This window comes from Aulonocara stuartgranti (assembly GCF_965226115.1).
Source record: "Aulonocara stuartgranti genome assembly, chromosome: 23".
In the NCBI taxonomy this organism is placed as follows: domain Eukaryota; kingdom Metazoa; phylum Chordata; class Actinopteri; order Cichliformes; family Cichlidae; genus Aulonocara; species Aulonocara stuartgranti.
Window position 1 is genome coordinate 28636073 of NC_138958.1, and position 25066 is coordinate 28661138.

General features: G+C 40.8%; 1 protein-coding gene across 1 annotated transcript; it reads left to right on the forward strand.

The window, feature by feature from the left end:
- Positions 1–1377: 1377 nt before the first annotated feature.
- Positions 1378–25018, forward strand: LOC309700309 (sodium/potassium-transporting ATPase subunit alpha-1). The gene is made up of 23 exons (XM_082523824.1): positions 1378–1598; positions 1902–2012; positions 5430–5489; positions 6680–6781; positions 6920–7021; positions 7111–7224; positions 7701–7835; positions 8266–8383; positions 8481–8749; positions 8842–9150; positions 9967–10101; positions 10775–10967; positions 11069–11244; positions 11327–11463; positions 12048–12198; positions 12283–12451; positions 12540–12694; positions 12797–12920; positions 20854–20999; positions 21093–21223; positions 21451–21552; positions 22619–22710; positions 24816–25018. Exons 1-23 carry the CDS (start codon positions 1587–1589, stop codon positions 24842–24844), a joined length of 3072 nt encoding a protein of 1023 aa, XP_082379950.1. The 5' UTR covers positions 1378–1586; the 3' UTR covers positions 24845–25018.
- Positions 25019–25066: the final 48 nt, after the last annotated feature.

Sequence of the window (25066 nt, forward strand, 5' to 3'; positions counted from 1 at the left end):
CTTGCATAGTGGTTAATTTTGTCCAGGCTTTCCTTGTTGGTAAACGTGGGATTATCTCATCATTTAGGGTCATTTTAGCCTGTTTTCTGTTACTTCTAACAGTCTGACAACAAGTCAAGAGATCACTTTGTCTGCTCAAGGGCACAGAGTATTTCTTGGCCACCATGTTGCCTAATCATTCATTACAAGCCCTTATGTTCATTTCTGAGATTTTCCATGTGTCCCCCACCCGCCCCCACGCCCCCTAGTGTTTTGCAAGCTCCCTCCCACTCCGTTGCTAACCCCCCACCCTGCAATAGTTGAGTGACTACAAACAGCCGTAAGTTTACTACAAACACATCCAACAACCCCCACCAGTCAGCCATCAAGGACAGCCCTTAATCCTCACAGCTAAAGTTTCAGTTGCGTTAACGGCACGTGTCGGTTCCATAAGGGACATTGGGGGTCACGGGTGTCCTTCAGTTCCACTGTGGCTCTTTGAGCGCTAGTGCTGAAAACTTTTGGGCAGTCCATTTGCTTCACAGGGACTGTCATTCAGTTAAGAAGTCAGCAGTCAGTGGTCGCTCTGTTCAAGGGCACGGCGTATTGCAGGCACATTATGTTGCTTAATCATTCATTGAAACCTTGTCAGTTAAAACTTTATGGCTTTACTTTAGACTTTGCTAACCTCAGGAATGCTGAGGTGGGGATTCCAGTGGCAGCTGCAAACCTTTTGGATCCTGTTAAGTGTATCGACCGCACCAATTAAAATACACTTTTCCATTCAACTTTGGCCAAGTTTGCAAGAGATAGCTAAAAATTTTAATCTCAAAACACTTTCAAATTAGATTCTTTTTCAGAGGGGGAGGGGGGGCGTTGTTTTGAGCTTCAGGCTCAGTGGTTTACTCCCTATGCATTCCACATGCTATCGTAGTTTTGAGTAGCAGTTTTGTTCTCCCTCTATCTCCCGCGCCCTCGCAAGATAAAAGTCAGTCAGTTTTAGTCAGCTTCTCACTTTTTTTTCTTTTTTGGTACTTTACTTTCAGTCTTTGTTATTCACGCTTTGGGCAATCAGTCACCTTCAAAGCTGTACTTTGACCTTTGGAGCTGTTGCTTTATCTCTGTGTCTCTCACTATCTTGCCTTTCACTGTGTGAGGTAAGCACACACAACCTGAGACAATGCCCTCGCACGAATAACACTGCAGATGAAATTAATCAAAAACAGAAGCCAAAAAACGGTTTTAGGACAGTTGGAAGGGAGAGGGAAGGAGAAGACCGGCTACAGTGGGAACAAAAATGAGAAGTTGAGTAAGATTTAGCCCACCCTTTCTCAGGCACGCCTCCTCCCAATGCAAGTAAACTTCCCCCAACTAAGCTACCTGTCCAGTTTTAGCTCCCTTCCCCCACCCAGCAAGCCCCTCCTCTTATTCCTCCAGGTATAAAGGTGTATTTCTGCAACCGCCTCTACCTTCTCTGCTCTGGGGAGAGTGGAAGACGACTGAAAAGAGGAAGAGAGTGAGCGTGAGAGAGAGAGGCAGAGGCGGAGTGGGAAGTTTCAGTTTTAAAAAGCAATTGGACTGACCACTCTCTGACTCGTGCTGCAGTCATGGGGCTTGGGGTAAGTGTTGGAACTCTGTCACAAGTTTGCTTAAGGTTGCTTAACTTTGCATGTGAGTGCCAGATTCTCCTGCATTGACTTAGACTACGTCTTTCTTTACAGCTTTAGGAAGTTTATGAACTCCAGAACTCAAAGATCTCACTTGTGTTAATAATAATTTACAGGAGTTTCACAATATGTTTGAACAGGACAGTTGACATAGCTTCCCGCTTCTTAAAATCGGAAGCTCCAGGGCTTTCTTCCCTCAGGCTTTTTCTGTTTTTTTGTCAGAGGCTAACTTTGTTTCCCTTTCCTTCACTGCAGAGAGGGAAAGATGAATACAAACTGGCGGCAACCTCGGAAGATGGGGGCAAGAAAGACAAGAAGGCCAAGGCCAAGAAGGATATGGACGATCTGAAAAAAGAAGTCGACCTTGTGAGTACAGAGTGCTTGAGCAAAGCCAGTCTGTAATTAGTTGCCACTTGAGGCCTCGATTGATGTGATTTAAGCATAAAATGGTGACACTAAAGCCTACAAATGACATCTAAACTAGTTAAAGTCAAGTCATTTTATAAAATTCACTCAGTTCATGTTAACACTCAGTCACTGCCAGCGATACAAACCTCTGCTTTGGCCTCATGGCTGGTCACATGAGACGTAGCTCTGTGCTTACACTGCTGCATGTACAGTCACACATTATTGGGACTGCTTGCATAGTGTAGCTCACAGCTATAATTAAATTGCAAGCCATGTCTATAAAGACTGATCTCAACCAAACACGTCAGTGCTGGGTGGGAGTGCCAGGATGTTTCAAATGCATAAACTTCCACAAACACTCAGCATTTATTTTATTGTTAGGCTTCAAAATTTCAACTCTTCCCACTGGACTCTGATGACGTAGAGACTGGTGGAGTTGTGAAGTTTCACACTTAAAAGTTTAGACAGGTTTTTAAACATCCTGGTGTAGACAGATGAGAGAGAGGGAGGGGGAAAAAAAGCAGAACACTGAGATGTTTTCCACTGGTGTCAGCTTTTTCTCAGTCACAGTCTGCAGCTTGCTTAGGTCATTTCCCAAGGTCAGCAAGGAACTTGGTGTGAGTTCACGACAAAGTCAACTGCAGAGCACCGATGACCAGTTAAAACGGTCGTTTTGGTATTTTAGAAGCCAGGGATGCTTTTATTAAAAGTTTCAAGTGTTTAGGTTTTTATCCGACACATGGAGGCATTCACCTCTCTTCTCACGTCTCCACTGGAGACAACTCAGCGCGACATTTATCTCAGACTCTTAATATTATGCATTTCAATTCCAGGCAAATTTTCCTTCCATTCGGATTAACATAGATTTGTTGGTTATCAGTCAAAAACAGAAGAAGCAGGTAAAACTAGTGCGTTTTTAAAACTAACACGTAAAGTCACTGGTTACTCGTTTATTTCTATATATGTACATATTCACGTATATTTAAGATGTATACTCTAGAAAATATTTTAGCCTTGTCCTTGTCCTTGACAAGGTCAGTTGACACATAGGCAAGTTTACCAACATCTCCAAACACCAGTCAAGTATTAGCGAGCGATCTGTGTTGAAATGTCACTTCTGTCATGAGGAACCATCAATTATTTGGCAGAATGGTGTTTTTTAAATGTTGCTGGTCAATGACTTTCACAAGGTCACAAAGAAAACATGTAGATAGATATTGTTAGGTAATATCAGATATCCAACATGGCTCCAAAGTAACTTGTTAAAAACAACATTTTTGACAGAACATGCTATTAGCGGTCTTTGGCACTTCTACAGTGATTTTGTCTTGACACAAGCGACAGTCCCTTCTTCCCAATGTCATCCTGCAGGTCACAGAATACTGAGGGTTATTAGGTAATAAAAGCCCCATCTTCCACACACATGAATGATTACTGTCCCGTGTACATCTTAACTACATCTCAAAGTCCTGCTGTCACTGAAGGACATCTCAATGCCATGGCAACCCTATCACCAAAGTGCCATGACCTCCCATGGCCTGCAATTAAAAGCAGGCATTGTCTTTCATGTGTCAGGCCACCATTGAATGTGCATTTCAAAATAAGATTTACTGTCAAAGGGCAGCTTGGATTGATAATCCCCAGATTTGAACTTTAGTTAAATATTAATAACGTATTGGATTAATGTATCAGCTCAGTAGTAAAACTGTAGGTGACTCTCTATGAAACCCATGGATTTGGCAATCTGTTAATGATTATTGCATCATCATACAATTAACCGAGGCATCAAAGTCCAGCTAAAGACAAAGGGAACAGGCCCACAATAACACAACGCAGCTAGTGATTTGATAAATTGTGACAAAGTCTAACAGAAAGTCCTAAATATAGATCTTACTGAGTTATAGAGTTTGTTTCTTCAGCAGTTTGTGGATGGCCAAGGTGTAGGTCTTTATAAGCCAGAATATGAAAGCTAGCCTGTAGCATGTAATATAAGCACAGTATCTGTGGCACATTTGGTATGGAACACTTTGCATGCTTATTGTAATGCAAAAAAGTGGCCATGCTGATTGAACCATGCGGTTACCCCCATTTTTTTCCCCATGTGACAGGAAAGCGTGCAGAGAAATGTCATCAAGCACAGTGAAGAAAGAGAAGTGGTTTAATTAACTTTTTTAATTAAAAACTTAACTAGTCAGATCAACCCAGCACACAGTAAGTGAAACTTGATGTGCACTCCTTCTGTTAAATAAAGGTTAACCAAAAAAGAAACTGCAATCTATTAAAGCAGAAAGCTGAGTGACAATCATTTACCTGCAACTACAACTCTGACACGCTTTTCACAGTGCAGGCAGTAAACGACTGGAGCTTTTACACTTTAAACAATCAAAGTGATCCTGTACTTTCGTATCACCAGCACATGCCCATGCCACAGTACACGTGCTATGATTTTTAGTCTGTTGGTAGGCGGTTGCTAGGCAACATGATGATGTCACAACCCACGTAATACACCATCCAGGTTTTGTGGATACAAATCAGATGGCATTGTTTTAAAATTAAAGTGATAGCGATGCTGGAGCTGGTTTGCTGTAGGTGCATAAACGCCAAAAAAAAGAAAAAAAAGAAATGGGTCATCTTAGCCCATTGATAGGTGGTTGCTAGGCAACGTCACCTCATGATATGTGTCACAGCAGTCCCAGAAGATTATCTGCCGCTATCTTTAAAACCATTAACATATAAATTTGTGGCTATAAAACAACATCCTTGCTTTATTTATGTAAATAATAATTTTTGTTTTTGTTCGTTTTTGTCTGGAAATGGAAATGGAAATTGCTTTAGTGCACTCTTGATCGCATGACTGTGTTGTCTCTCAGTTTCCAATCAATGAAAGGTGGGAGTTAGATATCACTGCAGCTCATCCGAATGACATGAGATAATCTCAATGTAGGCATCGATGAACACATGCGTCTCTGGTGGTTCATTTGCAGAGCTACTTTAGTTTCTGCCACTATCGCATTTGGAATTAACTGAATTATTGCTTGATTAAAACGTTTGGTGGCTTACAAACACTCATGGTTAAACACTACAAGAAATCATTATGAAAATCTTGCACCAAATTCACTTTGATGTCACTGATAATGACGTGAGTTAGCCTCTGAGTCAGATAGAGTTCTTGGGGAGCTTTGCTGAAATGTCAAACAAATGAGCACAAACTTTTGAGAGCAAACATCAGTCTATCAGTTGGGTGACATCGATTTACGGAATGTTTGCTCGCAGCAAACTGATTGCTTGAGCCAATCCGAACGTCACTGAGCTCACGGCAGCCTTCATGTCTCACTTATGCAATGTCTCTCAGTCTCTTTCCTTCTCTCTCCATAGGATGATCACAAGTTAACCTTGGATGAACTTCACAGAAAATATGGAACTGACCTAACCAGGGTGAGCATTCCAGATGTGTGTATGTGTGTCTTTGTTTTTGTGAGTCTTTCAGCTGATAAAGACAGAGGTAAGGGAAGATTTCACAATCCAAGCTGAGGTCAAACAGCGGACTAAAGACGTGGACAAAGTTTCACTTTTTTCTTGTACTTATCCAGCAGTGTAGTGTTTATCCAAGAGCAAAGAAGTGGAGGCACAGATAGTCATGCAGCAAAGAAATTCATTTCTTGGTTTTTAGCCTAGTTTTACAGGTGTTGGCCTCATTCCTTCCTTCCTCCCAATGAAAAGCAGGTGAAAAGGGACTTTTCAAAACACTGGATAGAAATAAAAAGTGTCCCTGTTATTTAAAAGTACTGTAATGGTCTTGGCTATAAGTATGATTTGCAAGCAGGTCAAAGACTACTTTGTTAGAAAGTAGTCATGCTGTTGCATTGTTACAATGATGCTACATGTTCCCACAAACAAGAGAAGACACGAGAAATTTCTAGGAAGAGGAAAGAGAGTAGCTCTTTAAGGTATCAGTGCACGCCACACTGTACAAAGAAAGCAAAGCTAGCTCCTACACAATAGTTGTTCTTCATGTTTTCCTCATCAAGCTAAGGTTACATACACACAGAATCCAATTGCACTAGCCAATACAATTCCACCACAGCCAAATGCCTGAGTGACGCTGGTTATCTCCTGAAATCTGATCTGTCTGAGTTTGCCCTAAAACAAAGGCTTCATTCACACCAGAACACCAGACTTATTGATCCTGCCAACAAGGAGAGAAAAAAAGCTCCTTGTTAATCTTGGTATTTGTTTAAAGAGACTTTCAGTCACACATGAAGTAATAGAAATACAACTTGATCATCTGGTATATTTCTCTGTCTTGGTTTTATTACTACTGGTATGTTGAGTTTTCATTTACTGCAAGTCACACATAAAACAGAGGAAGCTCTCATTTTAAGATTAGGGAGATAATTTTCTTCACGCGTTCGGGTTTTCTTTTGTTTTGCGTCAACCAGACCTTAATCCACCATGTCTTTGTGGAATAGAGTGAACCTGTTTACCAAATAAAACTGTTCTTGTTCTTGTCCTTTATTATGGTTCTCACCCAGTAAATGAAGATTTAGACAGATTTAGAGAACAGATGAATATTTTTTTATATTATAGTTTGCACAGCTTCTTCTTATCTTTGTTTTTCTTTTTAGGGTCTTTCCTCCTCCAGAGCAAAAGAGATCCTGGCCCGAGATGGCCCCAACGCCCTCACACCTCCCCCCACGACACCTGAATGGGTCAAGTTCTGCAAACAGGTAAGAGTCAAACATCCTCCCCTTGCAAACCATAAACCTGTTTTTGAATATTCAAATAGTAGAAATGCAAATTAAGTCTGTGTCACTGTAAACCAGTACAACCAGCAAAGCCTGATTGTTATTTCCTCTTGTTTCCAGCTGTTTGGTGGTTTCTCCATGCTGCTGTGGATTGGTGCCATCCTCTGCTTCTTGGCTTATGGTATCCAGGCTGCCTCAGAAGATGAACCTACAAATGATAACGTAATAATAGTTTCTTTATATAGATTGTGACATATTAATTAAAGAATTAATAGTTACAAAGGTTATGTCTCTCTTCTCTCTTCATGTAGTTGTACCTAGGTATTGTGCTTTCTGCTGTCGTCATCATCACCGGTTGCTTCTCCTACTACCAAGAGGCCAAGAGCTCCAAGATCATGGAGTCCTTCAAGAACTTGGTCCCACAGGTGAGACACAAAAAGAAAAGCTAATGTAACAGCCCATTTATACACACTGTTTTTGTCTTAAATTGCTTTGTAGCCTCCCAGTGGTAACACCCAACAGTACTAGTTGCACAACTCTAAGGAGTAGTGTTTCGTCATCGGTATTACAACAATGATGATACATTTTACCATCACTCATCTGAATCATCTGGGAATTAAAAACAAGAAATATTCATCATGTCTTTTTGACATGTTTTATAATGTAGTTATTGTTTTATAATGTTTAACTAAAGTCTTTGGCAACAAGCAACAGTACTAGTTGCACAACTCTAAGGAGTAGTGTTTCGTCATCGGTATTACAACAATGATGATACATTTTACCATCATTCATCTGAATCATCTGGGAATTAAAAACAAGAAATATTCATCATGTCTTTTTGACATGTTTTATAATGTAGTTATTGTTTTATAATGTTTAACTTAAGTCTTTGGTTTTATAGCAAGCCCTGGTTATCCGTGATGGAGAGAAGAAGAACATCAATGCTGAGGAGGTGGTGCTTGGAGATTTAGTGGAGGTGAAAGGAGGAGACAGGATCCCTGCTGATCTGAGAATTATCTCTGCTCATGGCTGCAAGGTCTGTATCAACTACTTGTGTTAATCCCAACAAATACTTTTGTAGAGCGTGGGTTTGATAGCTAATATATATTTTTAGACTGTTCAATTTACTTCTTTACACTCAAGCTGCCCTGTGATAATGTTTCTGATTCATGTGTTATGGTTTTTGAGTAACTGGGCGGAATGTTAGTCCACGAAAGCATTAAAGGCAAGCTCACATCATGATCTCAGCATCAGATGATTGCTTATCAGAAACCTTTCTATGTTTCCTAACGAGGAATCTTATCTAGACTGTGTTTGAGTTTCTTTACCCAACATACATTTGTTGCTCACCTGCAAGCTGTTTGGCAACCCACCTCCATCTCAGCTTCTCAATATATCCTTTTTCTGGCTTGATCACCGTGATGTCTTTTGTCACTGATTCCTGCTTCTGTGCTTTCATTCCTCAGGTGGACAACTCCTCCCTGACTGGTGAATCAGAGCCCCAGACTCGTTCTCCAGACTTCTCCAATGAAAACCCACTGGAAACCAGGAATATTTCTTTCTTCTCCACCAACTGTATTGAAGGTACAGCATGGAGAATTAGTGGTTGACATAGAAATGTATATAGAGATCATGAATCATCACCAAGCTTTCATGGACTCAGTCTGACTTCTCTTTTCAGGCACAGCCAGAGGAATCGTCATCAACACTGGTGATAATACCGTCATGGGCCGCATCGCCACCCTGGCTTCCAGCCTAGAGGGCGGAAAAACTCCCATTGCCATTGAGATCGAGCATTTTATCCACATCATCACTGGAGTGGCCGTGTTCTTGGGTGTTTCTTTCTTCATCCTCTCTCTCATCCTTGGATATAACTGGCTGGAGGCTGTCATCTTCCTTATTGGTATCATTGTCGCCAACGTGCCAGAAGGTCTTTTGGCTACTGTCACTGTGAGTTTTGGTGTCTAATGGCATTCCTTTTAAATACCTTATATTTATTGATACAAAAAGACTGTGGTTCTTAAAACCTAAATTGTCTGTAGGTGTGTCTGACTCTGACTGCTAAGCGTATGGCCAAGAAGAACTGCCTGGTGAAGAACTTGGAAGCTGTCGAGACTCTGGGGTCCACCTCCACCATCTGTTCTGACAAGACCGGCACCCTGACCCAGAACAGAATGACTGTGGCCCACATGTGGTTTGACAACCAGATCCATGAGGCTGACACCACTGAGAACCAGAGTGGTACCTCTTTTGACAGGAGCTCTGCCACCTGGGCTAATCTGTCCAGAATCGCTGGACTCTGCAACCGTGCCGTTTTCCTGGCTGACCAGAGCAACGTTCCCATTCTGAAGGTGAGAAATCTTCATCTGTAAAACTACTCAGCTTCCTAAGCACTACCTGTTGTACTCTAGTTCATCCATCGTGACCATCACGAAAGACTCCAAATAATTCCCCACTGTAAGAACCTTTGTTTCAGTGGAGCAAATCCTCACAGCTCTGGTTGTAAACAAGCACAGAGCTTATTACCTCGTGGTGTATTGACCTAATTCCTTTAAATATTTTAAGGAATTTGATAGTATACCCAGTGAACATGGGATGCAGTGGCTATGTGTGAAGTGCTGCAGTGTTATGACTTGGCTTGGAACTTTTGGGATACAAGCAAATACAAATGCAGCCAATCAGCGCTAGAAGTCTTTAGAAAAGCACTCAAGATAATTAAAGGCTGTTTTAAATATACAGCTGGTTCTTTAGCGATGGCTGGCCAGAAAAAAACCATAAGTTAATATATATAATGAATCCTGGCAAGTGTGCTACTAATGCTCATTATGGACGGAATCAAATGTAGGCAATGCATAGTCGGCGAATTATATTAGAGTTTATATAAGCTTATATAAGAGTGTAAGAGTAAATCAACATTTGATACAAGTGATATTGTACTGTGGAATTAAATTAAAACTGAATCCTAGTCCTCAAAATCATCTACCCAGTTTAGGGAGTGGTATTCATTAAGACCCAGGTGCTGTATATTTTATGTAATTCAACAACAAATTATCTATATATATAGTTCTGTATTTATCAGTCTACATTTGCAACATATTGTAATAGAGAAGGCATGGGATGTGATTGTTGATCCAATTTTAATGACAGTTTTTTTCTAAAATCCACAGAGAGATGTCGCTGGTGATGCCTCAGAAGCTGCCTTGCTGAAGTGTATTGAGTTGTGCTGTGGATCTGTCAGTGAAATGAGAGAAAAATACCCCAAAATTGCTGAGATCCCTTTCAATTCCACAAACAAATACCAGGTAAACCATTCAGATAGTGTGATAAAAGCTCAAAAATAAAAGAAAACTGATCCACAGATTGTTTAGCCACTCAAGTGTTGTTTTAAAGCATTGATTTGAGCATTAGGCTGTTTCCATCTTATTTCTTTTTTAACCTGAACAAGAAGGCTTGTGGCTCTGACTGTGAAACAAACAGCACAACAACCAAATACAAAGGCAACTTGACAATCACAGCCTGGCAATCCCCTAAACCCTACCCTGCTTTATCATATATTTTAGTTTAAATTACGCTGTGGTTTGCCAGTTGAGCATCTGCAAATTTAAAAGAGTTAGACAATAAACTAATCAGTAAAGTATTTACTCAGGTTTAATATCATACAGTCATCAATACAAACTGCTTTATCCAAACAGACCTTCTGGACATTAGAAGGCATGCAGGTTTTAGGCCATTCTGGAATGCCCTTTTTAATTAAATCTTTGATTATCTTGGTCTGTTATGTATAGTCTCGGTGTACAACATATTTAGTAGTAAATGCTGATTTGTGCCCCCTAGTGGTTGGATTAATCATAAGCTGTTTTTGGCTAAAGTTCTTATCAAAGCTGTCTAGAGTAAACCAGTTTTTTTTCATTACATAAACCACTGATAGTATAGATAAAACCTGAATTTAAATCCAGCCTTTCTGTTGTCCCAAAGCTCTCCATCCATAAAAACACCACTCCTGGGGAAACCAAGCATCTGTTGGTGATGAAAGGAGCTCCAGAGAGGATTTTGGACCGCTGTTCCTCCATTGTGCTTCAGGGCAAAGAGCAGGCTCTGGATGATGAGATGAAAGATGCTTTCCAGAATGCCTATGTTGAGTTGGGAGGTCTTGGAGAGAGAGTTTTGGGTACAGAGCATTCCTTCTATAGCTACATCCTTTATTAGGTAGTGGAAACAAGGCAAAGTTCTGCAAAGTCCTGACTAGCATTTTCTTTGTGTCTTATTCAGGTTTCTGCCACTGTCACCTGCCTGATGACCAGTTCCCAGAGGGATTTGCTTTTGATACTGATGAAGTGAACTTCCCCACTGAGAACCTGTGCTTCGTCGGACTCATGGCCATGATTGACCCTCCTCGTGCTGCTGTGCCTGATGCTGTTGGTAAATGCAGGAGTGCTGGAATCAAGGTATGATAACTTTTTGGATGACCAGATGTTTGTTTTTTGTTTGCACAAAGTACTCCATTTTTTTCTCTTCTTTCTCTCTCAGGTCATCATGGTCACAGGTGACCATCCAATTACAGCCAAGGCTATTGCTAAAGGTGTGGGTATCATCTCCGAAGGCAATGAGACTGTTGAAGACATTGCTGCCCGCCTGAATGTTCCAGTTTCAGAGGTCAACCCTAGGTTAGTTCTCTTTCAAAGATTCACTGTGCTAGTATTTCTCAAGCGTAAGGAGCAGCTGGTAAAAATCGTTCTGTGGCCATTAGCTGGTGAATGGGCTGGTTCTTAAATAGTGCTTTTGTACTCTACCTTAGCACTTAAAGCACTTTCTTACTACAAGCTTCATTACCTCTTCAACACACAGTCACACAAGCACCCTTTTCTATGCCAAAAGTGTTTTTAACATTACCTCTACTCCATTTTAACCTTTCCATTTTAACTTTTAACCTTACATTTACTCTGGATTTATGGCAACTCGGGGTTCAGTAACTGGCCCAAAGATACTTGGATGCAAATGGAGGACTCCCAATTAGTAGACAACGTGCTCTACCTCCTCAGCCACAACCCCCTTAGAACAAAGCAGTTGCTGTAGGGTAGGTGTGGCTGAGGAGCTAGAACTCATTGTCTATAATTGGGAGTCCTAGTTCTTCCTAAGGGTGATGCTGTCTTTGTTTTGGTCAAATTGACTTTATTTTTTTGTTTTTTTTTTCTTTCTAATCTCCTGATGATACCCTACTGTTGTACTAATGTTGTTGTAATTTCTTCAGGGATGCTAAGGCCTGTGTTGTCCATGGTGGTGAGCTTAAAGACATGACCTCAGAGGAGCTTGATGATTTGCTGAAGCACCACACTGAAATTGTATTTGCCAGGACCTCCCCTCAACAGAAACTGATCATTGTGGAAGGATGCCAGAGACAGGTGAGCATCGGGGGGGATTCTCACAGACACAGTTTGACAAATGTTTTGTTTGGAACTTGTAAAAACATGTTCTTCCTTGTCCAGGGAGCCATTGTGGCCGTGACAGGTGATGGTGTGAACGACTCTCCAGCTCTGAAGAAAGCTGACATCGGTGTTGCCATGGGAATTGCTGGATCTGATGTCTCCAAGCAGGCTGCTGACATGATCCTGCTGGATGATAACTTTGCCTCCATTGTCACTGGAGTGGAAGAAGGTAAGATCTATATCAAGACCTACACCTGCAGAAATCTGGAAATACAAAATACGAAACATCACTGAATCTACTAAATTACTTTGTTCAGGCCGTCTGATCTTTGACAACTTGAAGAAGTCCATCGCCTACACTCTGACCAGTAACATCCCCGAGATCTCACCCTTCCTCCTCTTCATCATCGCCAACATCCCTCTGCCCCTGGGAACCGTCACCATCCTCTGTATTGATCTGGGAACTGACATGGTGAGCTGTTTGGCTCTTCATCCTGTTCTATAGAGAGATTCAACTGAACTCAAATTTGGGTGGAAAGTTCATGTGTATATTTATTCACTTGTGGTTTTGCAGGTCCCTGCCATCTCCCTGGCTTATGAGAAAGCTGAGAGCGACATCATGAAGAGACAGCCCAGAAACCCCAAAACAGACAAGCTAGTGAATGAAAGGCTCATCAGTATAGCCTACGGACAAATTGGTAAGACATTATTTATATATAAATCTCAGTTTTTATAATCGATACATGACTTGTGACCAATGTTCCCTCTAAGCTGCGCGCGTGCTGGCACGGTCTGTGCACAGAAAATCTGCGTTGTGCACAGAAAAAAAATCTACCTGAATTGAAATTAAAATTAATACTTTAACAATTCTGTTTTGCAGTGTTAGTCAGTAAGTGACTGGCTGTTCCCGTATGGGATTAGAACGATGCCACCTTATCCCATAGTCCAGCCAATAATGCGATTCACATTCGTATATACGCAGCTAATCAGCGTCGCTGACAGGCTATGACAGCGTCCTTATGTGCCGACACCGGTGTTTTAGCTAGCAAAGCGGCGTGGCTGATGTGGAGTGAAGCCACGTTAATCACAACGTGTACGACCATTGGAGATGTGAGCAGGACAGACGGAGCAATTGACGGAAAAAGTGTGGACTTTATACCAGTTTTTAAATTGTGTTGTTGTGGGCCACGTAAAACCAGAGTTATGATAAAAATATATGCAATGTTTGGTTGCCTTCCTGAATACCATTGTTATTTATATTTACTGCGGGAAGAAACGGTAAAACCAGCGTTTTATACGGAACACGCTCGAAAGCACTCTCCGCCTGTGAGCAAAAACAAAATCAAAAAAACCCCCACCTTTTCCTATTGGTGGAAAAAAGTACCATGTCGACCAATCAAAAAATGATATGGCAACATGGCATTTAGTTGCTTAGGAAGGGGGAAGTTTTAGGACTGACAGTGGTGTTTTGAGATGTGAGAGATTTGCGATAGTTTTCAATAGTTTTGTTGTGTGTGTCAGAACAATGAGGCATCTGAATGTTACAGGTGTTACAGGAGTGATACATCTCCTGCTGTCAGGCCTGCAGGTATCAGGCTGTTGTTCTCCATTATCTCATAGTGGACAGAAATTTTTTTTTTGGAGTGGCACAAATAATTTGTGTGGCATCAAATTTGATGCAGAACACCTGATTGTTCTGTATATAGTTTGAAACGTTTATTTTAAAAAAACACCTTGGCTGCATTTTTAGGTAAACAGCTGCAAAAAACGTTTGCAAAACTCAGTTACTTTTTTGAAGAAGTAACTACATAATTAATTGCCCAGCATTGGTCATTATATACAGTACTGTATTTCCCAGACCACAGACTCATACTCATAATACAAGTCAGAGCTTTATAAAAAATAAAAAAAAGAAAAGAAAGAAAGAAAGTTGTGTTTTCAAACTTTGAGTTCAAGTTATTTTTACTTCCAATAGTGTTAACATACTACACAGGTCATGAACAAGTTTTTTTTTTTAATTTTCATTGTAAGTGGGCTAAAGCAGTTAATTAAAAGTAGTCTAACATAAATGTAAATGCTGTAATTTTATTATTTTGGTGTTTAATATATTTATTATTTTTCACAATGAAATACAAAAACATAAAGCATCAAATAAAAGTAAAAGAGGGGAGAAAAATTAAAATAAAAACCCACCCTGACAAACAACACCCCTCAAGTAATCAAAAGTTTAAAAGGAAAAACTTTCAATCAGTGCGAAATAACACCAGCCAAGGTATACAGAATAAGAAGGAAGAAAAAATAAGCAAACAAATATAATTAAAAATAAATAAATAAAGGTCACTCCTGAACCTGTGTTGATGGTTGGTCAAAAAATATCAAAAAGGGTTTCCAGACTTTATTAAATTTCTTTACTGATCCTCTCAAAACGAACCTAATTTTCTCTAATTTAAGATGAAATAATACATCCTTAACCCAATACGAAACCATGGGCAGGGCTGCGTCCTTCCACTTCAAAAGTATTAGACATCTTGCCAATAGTGTAGAGAAGGCAATAAGTCTTTGACCCCCTGCCGGTAGTGCCAGACCATCGGAATTGACCCCAAATAAAAATAAAAGTGGATTGAGTGACACTCTCATTCCAAATATGCCTCACAGACATCCGTCCAGAACTTTTGTATTTTGGGACAGGACCAAAACATATGGATCAAGGTGGCCTCTGCCAATTTACATCTTTCGCACGTTGGGTCAATCTGAGGATACATCTTTGCCAATTTTGATTTGCTGAGATGTACCCTATGCACTATTTTAAACTGCAGAAGGCAATGTCTTGCACACATGGAGGACGAGTGAATATTACTTAAAACATTGCCCCAGTCTGCTTCAGCAACACAGATTTTAAGATCCTCTTCCCAGGATCGCTTAATTGCAGACATAGAGGAAGAACCCAGGCGCAAAATCAGAACAAGTATTGATGATATGGCCTTTTTCTTAACCGGGTTGAAACACATAATGTCATCCATTACATCATTAGGGTGTTTATTTGGGAACCCTGGGATAGAGCCTGAAAGAAAGTGTCGTATTTGTAGATACCTAAAAAAATGAGAGGGGGGTAAGTTGTATTTATTAGTCAGCTGTTCAAATGAGGCAAACGTGCCGTCAATTAATAGTTCTTTTAAAGATCTCAGCCCTCACCTCTGCCAGCCCTGAAATGTGGTATCAGACATTGAAGGGGAAAAAACATAGTTGGAAGCTACTGGGCTGCCTAAGCACATCTTCAGAAGATTAAAATGTTTTCTAAACTGAAAGCAAATTTGGATAGTATTATTAACTACAGGATTCTCAATTGTCAGGCTTTTGGGTAACGGGATAGATGCACCTACGATAGACAATAGCAAAAAAGAACCAGAAGAGAGCTTCTCCATTTCTACCCATACGGGTCCGCTGCAATCGTGCTGTAGTGCTGATAGCTCAGTTCCGTATCGCGAAATGCCTTGAATAGCATGATTACTTCTTATAGCTATTGCCAATGGCTCAATAGCTAATACGAAAAGGAGGGGGCTAAGGGGGCAGCCCTGACAGGTTCCACGATGTAAGCGGAACGGTTTAGAATAACGGTTATTAGTGAGTACCATAGCTGAAGGACAGGCATAGAGTAATTTCACCCAGGATAAAAAGGAACTTCCAAACCCAAATCTTTGCAAGGCCTCGAATAGATATTCCCATTCTACTCTATCGAAAGCCTTCTCCGCATCCATGGAGGCATTTAGAAGCAGCTTGACTGGGGGTGTACATTATATTAAGTAGTCGACGAATACTAAAAAAGGAGTGACTGTTTTTAATAAAACCAGTCTGAGCTGAAGAGATTATGTTGGGTAAAACTTTTTCCAATCGGTTGGCCAAAATCTTTGCTAGTATTTTATAGTCTGAATTCAGGAGTGAAATCGGCCTGTAGGATCCACATTCCAAAGGGTTTTTATCTTTTTTGGGAAGTAATGTTATACAAGCTTGATTTAGGCTATCAGGCAAAACACCTTTGGCAAGAGAGTCAGTATATAATGTAGCTAACCAGAGGTGTGGACTCGAGTCACATGACTTGGACTCGAGTCAGACTCGAGTCATTAATTTTATGACTTTAGACTTGACTTGAAAAAATGTTCTAAGACTTGTGACTTGACTTGGACTTTTACACCAATGACTTGGGACTTGAATTGGACTTGAACCGGTTTACTTGAAAAGACTTGATATTTTACCCCAAATATAAAATTTAACATGCATATTATATAGAGATTGAAAATGTGACGTCATTCACGGGTAGAACCGCAAAGGATTCTGGGAACTCGTGGCAAGCGGTACTAGCGCACGCAGGCTTTCAATTAAAATCAGTTATACAGCGATAAAAAGAAACACAAAAATGTCAAGAAGCCGTTGTATTATTAACTGCAATAGCCGGTCGCATGACAGCCACGGGAAGCCGACGGGTAAAGAGATTGGTTGTTATCGGATTACGTCGTTGAAGAGAAATTGTTCTAGCCATGTTTCCGAAGTAACAAAGACGGCCTGGATTGCAGCCATTCAAAGATCAAATATAACGTCCCAGAACCCTCCAGCTCACAGGTTAGTCTGCTCCAAGCATTTACACGAAGGTCAGTGTTTTTTAGTAGTTAATACGTCATTTTCATAACATAATTAGTGATATAGGTTACAAGCAAGTCTGGCGCTGAACAGAAATTGTCGCGCTATGCTCCTTTATTTATTGTGCATAAATAGTGAATTGTCCTGACACAATATTGCGTTTCGCTTCTGTTATTATGGTACATTGACAAAAACATATACTTTTATTCACAGGATAAAACAGGGTTTTTGTATCACTAATTGCCCAGTACGATTACAGCATACAATATTGTTGTCACTGCTACATTTCTGTGATGGGTACCAGAAATTATTTCCACTACTAATTAATTACCCTTGAGCTCAAAGGTCCTATTAATAAACGGTTAAGGAATGTGTATTTATGACGACAATTTGTGAGACTGGTAAACTTATGATACGTACGATGGTCTTTCGTTCTACACGGTGCATTTCAAGGTCCTGCACCCATCCGTCGGTAAACTGTACCTGGGCTTGTTGCAGTGACCTGAAGTTACTAAACTTCATGAGTGTATGCACTCACTCCAAGAACCGTATGATTATAAATATGCATATAAATATGCTACAATGAGATAGCTGACTTCATCTAACTAGCAAATGTTGTCCAGGCTACGTTGGTGATACAGTTTTTTTTAATGTGTATGATATTTTTGTCATGCGATTTTAAAGCTGGTCCTACAACCGGATCCAAGAATAACATGCAGCTTATCTCAGAACTGTCGGTGAAAATTATTCTTGGAGCTAGGTTTAATTGAGCTGCATTTTAAAGAGGTGCAATTTCACAATTTGTGTATATTTTCTAAGTTCACTATTTTGTCATGTGTTGAGAAAAACACAGATTTTAAAATTACATGGTCTAATATTTACATTTAGCATATAACTGCAACATTATTTTTTCGTTTTTTTTTTTTAAAGACTCGAAAGGACTTGAAATTCAAAGTTTCAGACTTGTGACTTGACTCGGACTTTTACACCAGTGACTTGAGACTCGACTCTGACTTGCCTGACATTACTTGAGACTTGACTTGAGACTTGAGGATAAAGACTTGAGACTTACTTGAGACTTGCAAAACAATGACTTGGTCCCACCTCTGTAGCTAACACAGGGGCTAGTTTTCCAGCAAAGACGGCATAAAATTCGTTCGGTAAACCATCAGGGCCTGGTGATCGGCAAAACTGTAATGATTTTATTGCCGTTATGATCTCCTGCTGCTGCAGAGGTGCATCTAGGGTGGAAACCTCGTCTGGGGACAATGTTGGAATCTTTAGGTCTCTAAAAAAGTCAGAGAGAAGGTTAGAATCATTGGTATTATCGGAGCTATACAACTTATAATCCTGTTGATCTGTAACAGTTCCACCATCTCGGGTTGCGACCCCATTAATAGTTTGCCTGGCTCTTGCACATTTCAACTGTCTTGCTAGAATCTCTCCCGCCTAATCTCCGTGCTCATAGGTATCACTGCGGTTCTTTAACAATAAATATTCTATAGAGTTTTAAGATGGGTTTCTTGGATAAAGGCTATATCAGTACCCATATTTTTCAAGTGAGTGAGAACCTTCTTTCTTTTAATAGGATGGTTCAGGCCTTTAACATTCCAGGTCACTAAGTCAATAGGGGTAACCATTGAAAATATATCAAAAATTTTAGCTCATTCTTGCTCAGACAAGAAACATAAAACACTTGGAACCCTCCCAGAAACCCCCTGAACCCCCAGGTGACGCTAGATGTCAGAACAAACAGCACACCTATCTAACTGAAAAACTTCCATAACTATCCTACCTAAAGCTCCTTAATCCCGCATAGTGGAAAGGTTGGAATAAGACTCACCAGGTGTACACCGGTGAAGTCCACCATTCAAAGTATGTGTAAAATAATTGCACTGTCACGCCAAAAAATAATAAAGAAAAAGAAATGAAGTCAAATGTCTGAAAATCAACAAAGGATGCATGACAATGCCGTAACAGTCGTCCAAAGTAGTCCCGTGTTCCACGCGCCTCAAAACAGTTCAGTCTTCCATGGAGTCTTGCACAAACCTTTCGGCCTCAGCCACAGAGCCAAATGTGAGGCGTACACCATCTGTTTTAACAATGCGTAGTCGTGCCGGGTATAGCAGTGATGGTTTCAGGCCCATCTTGTACAAGCTTGACATCACTGACCTGTATTCTCTCCGCTGGCTCACCACCTCAGGGCTGTAGTCTTCATAGACTCGGAATGGTTTATCCATATACTTCAGGTCGTTCCTCCTAGCCTGTCGTATTAGCAGCTCCTTGTTTTGGTAGCGGTGAAAACAGACAATGACGGGCCGCGGTCTGCCTCCAGGGGTCGGTTTGGGGGCCGAAATACGGTGTGCACAATCCAGTTCGGGGGGAGAGGGGAAAATGTCTCTCCCAAAAACGTCTTGCAACAACTGTGAGAAAAACTTAGAGGGTTGTGGACCCTCAATCCCTTCCTCCAGGCCGATAAGGCGGGCATTGCAGCGTCTGTTTCTCGACTCAATGTCCGATAGCTTAGCCTTCAGCTTTTCATTAGCGACCCGTAGTGTCTCACAGGTATCCTCCACTTTAGCAAGGCGCTGGTCGAGCGGTTCAGCGCTTTCCCCCAAAGATTCTAGGCACTCACCATGGTTGTCCGATGCCTTCTGTAGTCCATCCAGCTTTTTACTCAAGTCATCAAAAGCTGACTTTTAGTTTCGCCAGTAAAGCTGAATGGTGCTCCGCTAGCAGTGCTGTTATGTTGGCTTTGCTAACATTCGCAGGAACGCTAGCAACCACGCATTCGGTTGTTTTACCATTCGACTTTGCAGGTTTAGGCGACATGACAGGGCATCAAATGTTCCAACGGCTTCACCAAATCACCAAGATATTTGCCTCAAAAGATAAGTTAGGTGGGCTCGCTCAAATAACTAAAAGTTGCGGGAGCTAAGGGAAAGCGTGACTACCCCATGCTTGTCTATAATTTGATTATTTTAATAAACCATGTAACTTGGATGGATTCGATGCTGGCGTGACCACAGTGGACATGTCTGCTGTTGCTCACAGTGGTCCAAAGGACCGCTCAGGGAGTTTGTGTCGCTCAGACACATGCTCCTCCTACCAACTCAAAACAAAACAAAACACAAACTGAAGTGTATGCTCTCTACTGCCCCCTGGTGGACAGTCTGCATACTGTACTTTGAATCCCATATCCAAAATGGCTGCCTTGTTTTGGCGAGTTGCGCTTTGCTGGGGAAATCTTTGCTTTTACAATACATTTCTGGTGTGAATATCATTGCTTTGTTTCAGATGGTTTTGATGTTTTTATACCTGACTTCATGGTAAAGTCTGCATCAAATACAACACAATGGGTTTCCAAAGTCAGTTTTTTTTGTCCCCCATATCTCTCCTTTTTTCACCTTATGAAGCAATCTATATGATGCTTATTACAGTGACAAAGTCAATATTTCCATTAATTAACTACACTTATTAAAGCTTGAAATGTCTCTGTGCGGCGCCAAAATCACATTGGATTTTAAATCAACTGATCAAGATGAGATTGTAGCACAGACTTCCAGCTTTAATTCAGCACATTTTTAGAGACTAAATCCATTTAAAGTCGTGTTTTTAAAAATCCTCAAAAAGAAGAAAATCAAATTAAAGGATATCTTCACAATTTCAAACATATAGTTTTATACTGTTAAAAACTCATCTTTTTAAACTTGCTTTTGGTTGATTTTTGTTTCTATGTTTTCAGTTCTCTGTGAAGCACTTTGTGTTTTTATCTTGGAAGGTGCTATACAAATAAAATGTTACTTGATTTACTTACTTTTATGTCTCTCCAGAGGCTTAGCTTTGCAGGGAATGCCACTTACATGTTATATTTGGTTGTCTTATCTCCATCTTGATTACCAGAGACAAGTATGAAAGTTGTTAATGAAAGCTAGAGAAACTGTAACTCTGCTTCTGATTTGCATTTCCTGAGGTTTCCTGTTGTTTTTCTCCTGTTAGGTATGATGCAGGCCACAGCTGGCTTCTTCACATATTTTGTCATCCTGGCTGAAAATGGTTTCCTCCCCATGGACCTGATAGGACTCAGAGTGCTGTGGGATGATAAATATGTAAATGACCTGGAAGACAGCTATGGGCAGCAGTGGGTCAGTCACACTTATGCTTAAATTTAATTGGCGTTTCAGTCTAGGAAAAGGAAAACATTCTAATCTTTTCCTTTTTATTTTATTCTGTTCCAGACATATGAGCGCAGAAAGATTGTAGAGTACAGCTGCCACACAGCCTTCTTCGCCAGTATTGTGATCGTGCAGTGGGCCGATCTGATCATCTGTAAGACCAGGAGGAACTCCATTGTGCAGCAAGGAATGACGTATGTACACATAGAGATGCTTGAGATCTTCAAATGACAACTGGGTCTTTATATTTGAGTAATTGTAAATAAAATCAAAGACATTACTGATGAGATGGCTTCAAGCCACAATGACAGTTTGGTACTGTGTTGCATGCTTTCCTATGACAAGAACATCAATATGTCAGGTAATTTTAAGAGTAGGAGCTTTTGTTGTATTGACCCATACCTTTTTTTCACCCCCACAGGAACCGCATCCTCATCTTTGGGCTCTTTGAGGAGACGGCTCTGGCTGCCTTCCTTTCATACTGCCCAGGCATGGACGTTGCCCTCAGAATGTACCCTATGAAGTGAGTCAAGTACACAAACAGAACCATCCTGTGACTCATGACTTTAAAATTAGCTTCCAAGATAATTTCGTAGGCTCCAATAATCATGCAGAACGTTTCATTTTCCTTTTTCACTGTTGGCTTTTGTTGATATCCCACTTTGCGTGTCTGTTCAGTTTATTTGAGGACCTCGCTGAGCACAAGGCAACTTTTGTTAAAGTGTGAAAAGCCTTCTTTTGGCAAATTTGCAGACATCCCTGGTTGCTGGATCCTTCCGGAGGTTTCTCGTACATCACTCAGTGCAGACAGCCCTTTGAGAGCTTCATGTTTTCAGTTTGGTGATGCTTTAGCTTTATCATCTCGTTGAAAATAAGATGGCTATTATCTAGTGTCACTGGTAATTTCCACTTCAGAGGCAGAGCGAAGCACAAGAGATGCTATACTAATGAGTTTCTTTGCCCAAAAGAGAAAAATAGAAAGCACTGAGGCTCATTAGCTCAAGAGTTCACACGCTACTTTCCTTTGTCACCTTTATTCATCGGTTTCCCATGGATCTGTCTCTCCTTTCTCACCTTCTTCATTCACCTGTTTTGTGTCCCAGACTCTAGCTTCTGTTTTGTTCTTTCTAAGTTATTTCTCTCTTTATCTCTGTAAATATCTTACGCAGATTAAAGGTGCTGAGCATATGCGTCTGACACTATGCCCTTCTGGGGTATTTTATTGGGTAAAGACAGGGGTGTAGGCCCCTGCTCTAGTTCTAAGACACTTATAGAATCACACAAACCCCCTCTAGAAGTTTTGTGGATTTGTTTTCAGGGCTTTGCATTAGTGGGCTTTTAGCAGCCTCGTTAGCGTTGCCAGAGAGCACTATCAAAGAGATGAACAGGATATGTCCTCAACCCAGCTGTCAGATTTCTCTGCATCATTTTGTTTCAACGGCTTCTGAATTCATTTAATAGCCGGTTCTCCACAGCCTAATGCTCACCCCAAAAGCTTTTCTGTTCAAAAGAGAAGAGTGTGCTTGTGTTGGGGTTTTTTGTCACATTCCCATTAATAATTCAACCTGTCTGTCCATCCTTACCTTTAGGCCATTGTGGTGGTTCTGTGCCTTCCCCTACTCCCTCCTCATCTTTGTTTATGATGAAGCCAGAAGATATATCCTCAGACGCAACCCAGGAGGTAAGAGCTTCACTAACTCTTGACATATATAACTATCTGAGGCCCCTAGGACACATTTTTGCCTGTATTCTCAGTATTGTAATCTGAATGTAGTGGGGCACAGAGGGATTTTTTACTTGACTTGAAGTCAGATGCAGAAAAATGTGCTGCGTTGCTTAAAATATGTGCTCTCTGCACATTTGGAAAGAAGAGGATCATATTTTTGCATATTTGGGAGGTGATTTTCTCAAAAGTTCGCCCCACACATTGCAGTAATCTCAATGCATGAAAAGCGCTGAAGGCAGAGGAAAAATGTGTCCCTTTAACGTAATTAAACCGCATTAAAAAAAACCCCATCTGAATGGGAGACCTTCTTTTTAGCTATTTTTTGACAAACACACGGGATTGAAAACACGACTGCAAAGTAGTGAAATATTGATGGCTTTAAAAGGTGTTGAAACTTCTAAAAAAACCCACAAAAACAAACAAACTCCCTCCAGTGGCTGATGTCAGTCTCATTGATTCATTGAGGCTGACATCACAGAGCAAAGGCAGCCGCAGCTTTGTGAAGGTGCCCACTGTACTGTGTGAAAATGAGACACAGGTGTGTGTGTGTGTGTGTGTGTGTGTGTGTGTGTGTGTGTGTGTGTGTGTGTGTGTGCGCACACGCGCGCTCAGCAAAAGTGGCGTATGCCTCTTGCGAGTCTATTTTTCGTGGATACTCGTGCCCAGTATTGCTGCCACAACTGCGTCCCTACACTGACCAGTGAGCTGAGGCAGATGGCAGAGCCCGGTGGGATTTGAACCCCCAACCGTGGTGTAGTTAATGCATCATTCCACCCACAAAGCTGAACAGAACCTGTACGAAGGGCTGGCTCTGAAGCAGCTGTGTGAGAGTGCGTGTGCGCTACATCTGAGCCCCACGGCACAGATCAGTGAACATCCCACTGCCCATCCATGGTGAATAATGTGTTACATTCAGACAGGAAAAAACACAAGTTGAGCTGACATGGTTTCTAGCAACTTTGGCCCCCTTTTCTTTCTTTTTTTTTTGAAAGCGCTAGCAAATAAATACTTTTTCCACTCCATAAATAGCCCAAAGTGAACTGCCCTTAGATAATTTTTTAACTTTTTTAAAACTATTTTTTAACTCACAGTTTCCCCCAAAAGTGAAACCCAACATGCTAAATGGTATAATTCAAGCATTTAGAGCAGGGATGTCAAGCTCATTTTACATTGAGGGCCACATACAGCCCACTTTGATCTTAACTGGGCCCTTTCTGTCGTTGTAAGTTTAAGTTTAATCCATCTCTATATTTTTCTATAATATAAGAAAATTAAGTGAAATAATAACCAAAACAGAGGCATTTCTATAATAGATGGTCATCTATGACATGATTTTATTATTTAATATATCACTGTAGGATGATTAGTATGCATGGGGTGGTCTTTATCAGTAGGTAAAACTGAAAGATTTATGAAAATACAGTTAAAAATCCAAGATTTATGCCCTCCTTCACATTGTCCAAAGATGTCCAGCGGGCCAGATTGGAGTCTTTTGCAGTCCTGGCGCCTTATGTTTGACACCAAATACCAAATTGGTGTCAAAATTGGGGAATTTTGGTATTAGGACCACTCTCGCCATTCATTTTTACTGGATTTTATGTCCAGCTAATGATATAAAACCCAAACATCTAGCTTTTGAGCTACAGGGTCATTTTATGTGATTCTTTTAGTCATTTCATCCCAGGGTGATTATTCATGGCCTCACTGATGGTGTAACCTCATAAGCAACCATGAAACAAAAATGACACAGCCTCTCCCGTCCCTTCAGGGTGCATCTCCTAATGGCCGCATTTCCCCTAAATTTAGCATGCAGTCTCTCGCACACGGCCCAAGCCCAGTCAAGTCTTATTTCTTCGAATCACTGTCAGCCAGCATGAGGGGTGAAATCTTTCTGAGCACGAGGTTTGAGGCCAAAGCCGTTTTAGATGTGGCTGTCGTGTTGTATTCCATCTTTTTTTTCTCTGTAAAAGACAATGAGACAAATTTGAGCCCTAAACTGTGAGAAAGATTAAAAAAACAAAAAAAAAACCCTCCCTAATTGTGTCTCCTTTGCTTTCTAGGTTGGGTGGAGAAAGAAACATACTACTGATCCAACGCCACACAGACACGGAGGGAGCGTGTGCTTCATTACTATTTAATGCCATGTTACATATTTGTTTGAGTTATTAGACCCCCCCATTAATAACACCACAAAGCATGGATAGATTAAGATTATATTGATGTGTGTTTCTTTCCCAATAAAACATTCCCACTGTTCACTGAGGCTGCTTGCATGATTGCTTGTCTCTCTGATGCCTTTGGACTGGAAACC